The 10701-nt window shown below is 38.8% G+C and overlaps 1 protein-coding gene across 1 annotated transcript; it reads right to left on the bottom strand.

The window, feature by feature from the left end:
• Positions 1-543: 543 nt before the first annotated feature.
• LOC104957622 (ubiquitin carboxyl-terminal hydrolase 32-like) lies at positions 544-8659 on the bottom strand (the record flags this gene model as incomplete). The annotated part of the gene is made up of 5 exons (XM_010785268.1): positions 544-685; positions 965-1072; positions 2171-2302; positions 7593-7752; positions 8497-8659. Coding segments are annotated over 5 exons (705 nt in total), but the record flags the coding sequence as incomplete, so codon positions are not given.
• Positions 8660-10701: the final 2042 nt, after the last annotated feature.

Here is a 10701-nt window from a genome sequence, read left to right as displayed (position 1 = left end):
GCTGGACCTGTATTTTACAGGAAAGGAGTGAGCAGAGAGTAGAGTAGTTGTCGATTGTTGTTCTGTTTTCTGTGACTATCTGCCTCACCCTCTCAGACTTTCAGTTGCGCGCGCTACTAAAGAGACGTGTTACCATGGAAACCAAACAATGGTGTAGCTGTATTAAAGTCCGAGTGGAAACAGTCCTGAGTAAATCTGATTTTGTCAGAAATCGGGAGAAATATGACCCCGGAAGGAAACCGGGAGAGGGCAAATCGGGAGGGTTGACAAGTATGCTTGTAGGTCACGCGCATAGCGCGGGAAGGCCGGAGCGGAGCTGTTTTATGTAAAAGCGAAGCAATTAAGCTCGCTCCGACTTCTTTATTTTTCTTTTAATCTAAAAAGCGAAGTAAAGCATTTACAATTTCAAGCACTTTTTCCCAAATTCAAGCACCATTCCCAAAATTCAAGCACTTTTCAAACCTTGAAAACACCTCGTAGAATTTCAAGCATTTTCAAGGATTTACAGCACCCGTACGAACCCTGGTGTGTGTGTGTGTGTACGTGTACGTGTTTGTGTGCATACGTACAGGGAGTGTGTCAGTGCGATTGTCCTTCCAGACCTCCAGCAAGGCCACCACCATTTCATGAAGTTCATCTCGAGACAGAACCCCATCACGGTCCACATCAAACACTTTGAAGCAAACTGGTAGTGAAAGAGAGGGATGGAGTGGTGGAATACAAATAAAGTTATTAAACACAGTACTGCCGGGAAGCAAATATTGTGCTGTTTAGTACAGAAATTACAATTAATATCCATTTCTGACCAATTGAAACTCCAATCACAAAAATGATTGTTATTGATGCACACTTCAAAAACACCTTCAAAATTCCAGATAACAGCAATAAAAAAGAAATATTTTGCACTCCTTTTGATGAAAAAGCTCTGTAAGGTCATGTGAAGTGCAATTCTATGATGGCTTACATTTCTGCCTTTCAGCTACGGGCCCCCTGCAGCACGCAGAGAGTCCGCATGATATCTCTTTAAAGTCGATGTGATTGTCCCGATTCTCATCAAAGGCGTGAAACAAGCCTGGAAAACAAGATTAAAACACAAAGAGTATTTACACAGAGCAGGTCTTTGAAGATACAGAAAAAGATCTAAACATGTACAGAGCCATAGTCAGTTGGAATTCATTACATATTGTTCAAGAGAATACTAGAGATCGCTTCTAACTTTTGTTAAAACAATATCTTCATTTCAGAAATTATAACTGAAATCTGTCTGTGTGTATGTATAATATTATCTATGAGTTATGGTGTAAGAAACAACATGTTAACAAGGGTGACAGTAGAAATCACCCATGGCAGAGAATTTGATTACATTTTTGCAATATTAAATGTTTTATTTCTAGGCCTTATTAACACATTTTCAAGCTCATATTTGTGTTTTGGGCCTCTACTGTGACATGTTTAATGTACTTGAATGCTGTAAGTGTTTTATCTTTCTCTTTTGTTAACTTATGTAACATAGTGAAGACTTATGAGACACTCTCGCTTCTATTGGCTAGCGCTCCAACACATTATCACAACAGAGCCGGCCAGCTAACCAATCCTAGCAGACTGGGCTCTGGTTTCAGACAGAGGGTGAAAAGAGGTGCTGCAGCACAGGCAGTATGAGAAATAAAGAGCTTTTTGAACATTAAAGCATGGAGACACTTCACAGTAGAGGCACAAAATACAAATATTAACCTGAACATTAGCATAATAGGGCCCCTTTAAGGTTATTCCCGACGAGGAATAAGTTTGTTATAAACTAGTTTTTATTTGCGGTAGAAGTGTGTTACTAATAATTGATGGATTGTTAATAATTATTTATGATTATTGTCTTTCACTTCCATCCTTGATTGTTGATTACTGTACATGAGATCAGTTGTTTGTTTATAGTAGTTGTGTAACCATGGCAATGGTGAGTAAATGTGTGTTTGACCGTATAGAGTCCACGAAGAATAGCCAATGCTAATGCTAATAGGGATCCAAATAAAAAGTGAAAGTGTAGAGAGTTTAATCTCTGCTGAGGGATTAGTTTAAAGACCTGAATAGCTCCATGATGATCTAATGTATAGAGGTACGTGTATGAACTTGACACCCCTATGAGACTTACAAAAAACATAGGTGAATATTGTCTTACCTTCACTCAGTGAGGCATGGATAGGAGGAGAGACCAGTGGGACAAAGGTTTCCAAGTCAAAGCGGCCGGTTCTGGACTGAGCTTTCAGTAGCCAGTAGCGTTTCTCCAAGTCTATAATGTCTGACTCCTCCACTGCACGATAGGAAACAGAAGAGACAAAGTCAAAAATACAAGCATGGCAAAACTGTTCATAGGGATATAGTTGTTTAGTATAGGAAGAACAATGGGAAGTGTCATTTCTGTATTCATTACCTTAGCTTAAAGCTGTGTTAAGCTTTAGGTTTGAACTTCTTTGGTGTTACCCATACCAATTGAACAACATTCGTTGGTGGTTATATTGGATATCAACATCTTTATCATACCAGCATAGTTTTACACACACAAACAATAGGTAACCAGTAAAGGAAAGGAATATAACACACGTGTCCATGGAATAAATATATACAACACTGCAGTGCTAAAAATAAAAACATAAGGTGTGTGGTTCATGATTTAGGGGAAAAAGTGAGTTTTTGTAGTGAGAGAGAAGGCTCTGTAAACTGTGTTAATAACAAATATAGTTAGTGTAGAAAGCTGTACATTGCACGATACAGTAGGTAGATACAAGAAGTATTTTTTTTTCGTCCAACCAAAACCGCAATTTTCAGTTTATAACAACTTTAAACAGAAACGTTAAAATCAGACAATTTTACTAAAAGCAAGTAAATAACTTAAGCAACATCATAACCTAAATGCTTTCCAACTAAGACTGTATTTTACATTTCTCTTATTGTTTTAATAAATCAATTTGTGTCAAACTATTTGAAGCCTAACATTAGTCGGCTGACAAAAGGCTACATCTGGTGTTTTTAAGATAAAATATCATATAATATGTTTGTGTTGTCCTAAAATAGGTAAAGGATGTAGAGAAAACTGCTTAACCAAGCTAGAAACTTGGGCTACAGAACCATGATTTATTGGATTTGCACGTAGATCTAAGGCATCTAAATTGACTTTTTAGCTGAAATAATCTGGTAGCAGCTTTTCGAATGTGAATATTTGCTAATATAGATCAGGTTTTAAAATGTTGGTCATACCAAACAAGCAGTGTGAAGCACTAGGATATAAGCTTCATTCACTTATTTAAAAAACCAAACCACAAATCGAAGAAACCAAAGATAAAGTAATAGATGCGTAAAATAATTGTCTCATACTGCCATTATGGAAACAACCCAGTTAAAAGATACACAAGGTCATAACACATGTTGTGACAGAGAGGAGCAGAGTTAAATTGGGATGAGGTAATGGTCAGTGGGTTTAACGAAATTTGACTCGACTACAAAAAAGTGATACAGATCAGACCAATATAGCATATGAAGCTCTGCCAGGGTCAATGAACCAGCCTCTGTCTTACAACATGCTTATCCACAGCTTAAGCTAATAGGATTTGGCAGCTAGCAAGCTAGCCTTTGGCATGGATCCAAAACATATGACAGGTGTCAAAACACAGACACATAGATAGCAATCGTTTCCTGGTAGAAATTGGATTGTGGCTTCCAAGTCAGGCCATAAAAACGTTCTTCAAAGCTTGTTTTTAGCAGCTATTGGTCACAGTTCCAGTCAAATGCGATGATGTAAGCTGTGATTGGCTGTTGGTGAACAGACTGCCAGAGAGAGGTGTTTCAATCTCGTTGGGGGGAGGGGGGGATTGCTCGCTGCTAAAGAAGCGATCAATCCTCTTTTGACTGTCATGTTCAATTCTGCTTCCTGTCCAAGATATTTCAACTTTAACAGACTAAAAGGAAGCACCGTGTTCAAAATCAATGATTTGGAACATAAAGGGGGCTAAATGGAGCTGGCATGTAGGAAAATACATGGGATTTATAAATAATTAAGCGTTATACGGTCTAAGCAAGGCATGACTACCTTTCCTTTCTCAAAGGTGAAACTTACTCAACAAAAACAGGACAGAACACTTCCTAGGTAATAATCATAAAACAATGCATGGTGGTCCCAAACAACAAAGTTAGGATTATAAAAAGCACATCGATCTAGCTCTGAACATAAGTGAAATGTAGAAAACATGTCTGTTTCTTTTGTTAAAACATAAATAATTAGGACTGGCAAGAAGGAAAATACATTCTTGTGTTTGTCATGCTTAACATTATTCATTCAAAGCTGTTCAACCATCCGACTGCTAATCCATAAAACTCATTACCCGGAATATGGATCGCCTCCTGCTCATCTCCCTCTCAGGGTTGCTCCCTGCTTCTACAAACATCAGTGTAGCACTCGAGGTTATACCGAGTCTTTCTTTGTGGGATTTAGAATCTTTGTTATGATGGCAGAATTCAAATTGGAGTTTAGCTGTTTGCTCTGGCAAATGTTGAAGGATCTTAAATGCGTAGTAGGAAATAAGCCCAACATCTTGCAGTACGGCCAACCTCAGGATACATAAGACCAGCATATCATCAGAGTGTTTGTTTATACTAACACTGCTAATATGGATTTCTTGAAAACAGCAATATGACTCACGAGTAGGGATGAATTTCAATTGAAAGATTTAAAAACTAGTGCTGTTGGACTCAGATCTCAAAAGAAGTTCTTCCAGCAGTGACAATGAACAAATGTAACAAGCTATCGACATTATACAACAATACTGTACACTAATTATTCTCTCTATTTACTGATTCTAATCTGTCTCTATGACAGGTGCCGTGTCGGCCTGATACCCACCTAGAGGTGTGACTCTCTCCGAGTGACAGCAGAGATACCATACCATTATCCAGGGAACATCCTTAGACAGGTGCTGCCACAGCCAGCGTGAACCATAGCAAACTGCCCCGAGACAAATGCTCACAGAAACTACGACATCCTGCCCTGAAGGCCGCTACAGTACTCCAGCGCATTTACACTCATAATATTGTGACATGCTAGCAAAGGATCCACGCTCTGTCATGAGTTACTCTGCTAGAACCAGGAGTGTGTCACTCTCTCCCCAGCACTCTCTCCCCAACACACACACACACACACACACACACACACACACACACACACACACACACACACACACACACACACACACACACACACACACACACACACACACACACACACGTTAAGAGGATAAAGAAGGAGCAGGCAGATTAAAGAAGGCGTCCAGGTTCTCCGGACAAGACAGGTTTTTTCCAGCCCTCTGCCCTTAATTGGCAAGATAAAGCCTGGCTAAATTTACACGGTATGCAACTTAAAAGAACTGTATAACTACATTTTATTTTTTCGTCATTTACCATCTTTAAAGGTTATGGTATCACAAAGACGTAAATGTTGATGTATAACCCTGCTGAATAGAACTTCTTTTGAAACTACACATTTTTTCATACAAAATCGAACAAAAATACCAAGATTGTGAAAGACTAAATTCAAATATATAATTTCTTATTAGAAAAACTGAAAACATTTTTTAAGGTAATGATATGTGCAACCTAAAACCATATCATTTCTGGAGCTTGGTATTGTTTGATTTTTTTCAATTAATTCTAATTATTTTTATATAAAATACAAAACTAGAGTACAGATGCAAAGACTTACCTTTGATCTCCCAATATACCTATTTGGTCATTCACATCTGCTAATAGCAAGTATCTGACAATAGTGCTCTCTTTTTCCCAAGTTTAAAACCTCTCTATCTCAATGTGTGGGATCAGAATAACTCAATAACATAACAATTTCCACAGCAATAATTCCCCCAGTATAACAACAGAGCCATCACCATTCTGCTCTTAGTTTCACAAGCTACTGCTGTCTATAATTATTAATACATATGGTACATACTTTGTTTAAGCCACTAAACAAGACTCAACACTATTGCAGATATGTATCACTCACTAAAAGCAACTGCAAATAATTTGAACTGCAAAAATGTTTGGGTTTTGTTGACTTCGATTACAGGATAGGTTCACAATAATTATTTTTTACATTAATTACAGGTAGGGCTGTACAATATTTACAATTGTATCAAAATCGCAATATGGACTAGTGCAGTATTCAAATTACATGAAGCACAATAATTGTTAGAGGCTAAACATGTGACAAATAATATGTGTTTTGTACAGAAATGCTAATGCTAGTTATGATATAAAATCATTCAATCCTTTTTATATTTTAAATAATGCTGTCAAAATTATCGCGTTAACGGCGTTAAAATATTTAACGCATGTGTAGAATGGCCCGCCCCATACATCCCACCAGTGGCAGCGCCAGGGTATGGCTGGGGTAGGCTACACCCATACCAAGAAATGGCTTAGCCCCACCATGAAAAATGATGTTAAAGTAAGCAAAATAAAGTCCGCCAACTCGCGCCGAGAATTGCACAGACAGCAGTTAGTAAGATTGATTTCAGTAGCCACTTGTCTGGAAATACCGAAGACCAGAAACGGTTTTGAAAACTTTTGTCACGTAGTGATCGTCTTCTCAATAGAACATCTTTGATAATGTCTTCTGGCCAATCAGAATCAAGATAACGGCGTGGTGTTTTTGCAGGAAGTCCCGACGGAGAATACTTTTGCTGTAGTACATGGGTGAACATAACTGGTACGCAGGTTATGTGCGTAATCTGAAATGCGTACCGTCACTTGTGTCACAAAGCGCATTTGCGTACCGACGTACTTGTGAAGCTTTTCCAGAAGGCGGTTAGATCGCCGGACGACAGTCGGTCACCGTGTGCACAGACAGGGCTGCTGTTAACGTAGGTCTGTACAACGGAATTGTGCCAAAACTACGCCGACCGGCAGCGGAGGGAGACTCCCCCCCCTTCACTGGAGAACTGCGCTAAAACAGCTGATCACAACGGTCACGCTCTATGGTCAATAAGTACTCCACTAGCCCCCCCTGTCCCCCCGTCGACTTTCCTGAAGTACTCCCCCGTTGAAATCAACACGTAATGAATTAAGACCCCACGGTTTGATGATTGATAGGTGTGTGGGCTGTCTTTCATTTTGACACACAGAAAAATGTTATAATAAACATACATACTGTATGTTAAATGGATATATCCGCCTTCTTTCATTTATCTTTCCATTCCCACAACAATATAAAATAAAATAAATGGCATATTTTGGACATAGTTCGAATGGTGATTAATCATGATTAATTAATTTTTAAGCTGTGATTAATCTGATTAAAAATTGTAATCGTTTGACAGCCCTAATTTTAAATCATAGCACAACTGCCATACCGGTCAAAATAATGACGATATGTTCTTGTTTAACAAATCGTACAGCCTAATAACAGGTATGCCAAGCGTTTATCAGTGACTGTCCATTTTCTGAATTTCCATTTTGTATTTATATGGAATAGCATAGGTACATTTGACACTAAATCCCCTTGGCCTTATATGGAGATGCAAAGTAACACACTGATTCAGAGTGTTTTTTGGACTTACAATGTGTGACTCCGGCCAGGGTCTGGTAGAACGTGGGGGTGTCACTGTCGTCTGTGAGCGTGACACACACTCCTCCGGACAGGAGCCATCTGGATAAAGTGAAGGCCTCCTTGTTCTGCAGGAGCCAGATCCTGAAGCGCTCATAGCTCACCTTGTCACCCTGCCACAACACAACACAACACACACAATTCATCTGTTGGTGTGTCAAAAGTAAAAGATGATCTGCATCTGTCAAAAGTCTGTATCAATATGCAACCTTCTATATGTGTTCATGTCTTGTTGCATTTGAAACAGGCTTTTTAATGTTGATGGGACCAGGTATGAGATTTGTATCTATCTATTGTTAGAAGTTGTAGTAGAAGGCAGATGTTTGAGAAATTAAGAGCATAAACTTGTCAGGAAAAGGATTTCTGAGATAATAAATCAAGTGAAAACTTGGTTACTTTTATAGACACCATTCGAATTGGCAAAAATGTAATGTTTGTGCACTGATAAACACTTTTACAAGGCTACAGATGACGGAAAATGAGAAAGTATTAACAACATTTATAAAATAAATTAAATACAGAAACAAATATCAATGAATAGATACAAAAACAAACACATGCCTAAATAACAAAATAAAATAAAAATAAATAATAAAGTTCTCACTATAGCAAGACAACTGTGTTGTGCCCCAGAAAAAAAAACTCCTTATTACGGACATATATTTCACAAAATGTAAATGTTCCGAGACAAAACATTTGTGGAAAATCATCACAAGTGTGTTCCTACTTGTTTTTGTGAATTAATTCTCATTTTGTCTGGATTTATAACTTTAAAATAAAACATATTGCGACTGCTTCTATTCCACTATAATTATTCATATCCGTTTGGTGATGGACAGGCTGCTATATTGGCCTACCTCACTGAAATACTTCTTGAGGGAGGTTGGGATTTCTCCATCCAGGACCTGCAGGACTGCTTCTATATCTTCCCTGGCAGCATATCCACCCAGATCACTGGCAAACAGGCTGAAGAGGTCTGTGTACACACACACACACACACACACACACACACACACACACACACACACACACACACACACACACACACACACACACACACACACACACACACACACACACACACACACACACACACACACACACACACACACACACACACAGTGTCAAAAGGAAACTTCAGCTTTATCGCAGGAAGGCAGGCTTCTTGCCAGTAGCAGCAGTAAGGAGGCTGCGATGCCAATAAAGTCCTGATGGATGAGCCCACTGCAACACATGAACCACAGCCACCAGGAGAGGAAAGAGGGACAGGGGAAGATCTCACATCTCAAGCCTCTTTTTTTTCCATGTATATATTATCAGTTGTACTGCACAATAATCAATTATTCCTGCTGTTCTTTTTTTGGAAAGCGGGGGCAGGTTTAAGGAAAGTTGCTGAAATGTATGTTTTTAGTTCGATTTTCGAGGTCATTTTCAAAAGTACAATGTTTTCCCTGTGAAAAACACACGGTAATTCTGCTTTTTTTGTTCTAAATGCATTAAAACACAAGATTTTCCAAATGATATGCTTAAGCAAGGATGCTGGTTGTATTTGTAATTTTTGGTACATTGCTTTAGCATAATGGAAATGCCAATATAGCTTTTTGAATCTTAATCTGAGAGAAAGAGAGAAATATGGAGTGCATATTTTCTAGAAATCTAATAATAAATCCATTAAGACAAATTGTGGGACGAGTTTGAACATCAAAGTGTACGAATTGACTGCAGCTCTGATTTGCTGAAATGACATGAATTGAAATATTTCAAAGACATCATACAACTATCCAAGACTCTTCCATTTTTAAATTGGGGATCATTGAGGATATCATTAATTAGGGACTATAACAGCGGGTGAAAGTACTTCCTAACTCTCTATTCAAACCGCAATAAAACGTGGCTCCAGTGGAACAGCAGTTTATTTGACAACCTTTTCTAACCACAATATATAGTCAACATGTTAAAGTATCCTCGGGCAAGATACCTAACCCCAAATTGCTGCTAAAGGCTTGTCGCTTACTGAGTAAGAAAGAAAAAAACTTACTGTAAACCAGTTCTCCTGCAGTTCATGAGTAAGTTGTGTTTTGGAACTGCAGCGCTTGTTGATGTTTGGGGTTGATAAAGTTGGCCAACTGTCACTGGACATGTACATAAAGTGTACATTTTATTGGCTTATTTTAACAATATGATTGAAAGATTCTTTCCGATATTATTGCAGATCTACTGAAAGCTAGCTAGCTAGCTAACGTAGCGAACCTAGTCATTTCAGAAATACTGACAAATCAATTCCAATTATGAAACAGACTATCTCTGCCAACAGTGGCAGTTATATCCCCGAAGGTCAACAAGCGCGTGCCGTGCATCACTTTTTAGTGTCCCTGTTCCCATAATGTTTTCGGGCTTCTTTCAGCGTTTAGTTTATGAAGCGCTTTTAGTAAACGTTGCACATGTTTCGTCAAGTTGGTGATTGTTTTCCAAAAGCTGCACGTGTTAAGTGAAGTTGTTGAAGAGGTTTCTTCATTTGCACGTTTGTGTTTTTATTAGGGCCGGGACTTTAACGCGTTAATGAAGATTAATTAATTACACAAAAATTAACGCATTTTAATCGCACTTATTTTTGCACCGCGGAACGTTTCTCACTGGATGAGTTTCAGGGGTACCGATTATACTGGAGCACCAACTAACGTTCATGACTTCAAACAACAACAAACCACAGTGAACAATAGTCAAACGTGAACGAAGAAGCTGATGAGACCGCTTTGGTTGGCCCCGTGGATGGGACATTTTGTTTTAAAAAACGGACGGATGGAAGCATCGATAAGAGCACGGTTGTTTGCAAATTATGCAAAAAGGAATTTGCATATCACCGCAGCACATCAAGCCTCAAGTATCACCTCAATGCAAAACATATAGCAGCTAGCGTGGAAGCTAGCGTGGACGTTAGCCCGACTCGGAGTACAAGGACCCACACCCAATTCGCGTTGATCAAACAGTGGCCTATGCAACAGAGAGATTTTATTTTTCATCAGGATATTGGAAGAATAGGAGGGATTGAGGTCAATCACTGG

The sequence above is a fragment of the Notothenia coriiceps genome, unplaced genomic scaffold (genome assembly GCF_000735185.1).
Source record: "Notothenia coriiceps isolate Sejong01 unplaced genomic scaffold, NC01 NC01_scaffold00000848, whole genome shotgun sequence".
Lineage (NCBI taxonomy): Eukaryota > Metazoa > Chordata > Actinopteri > Perciformes > Nototheniidae > Notothenia > Notothenia coriiceps.
This window is presented reverse-complemented; position numbering and strand designations above follow the sequence as displayed.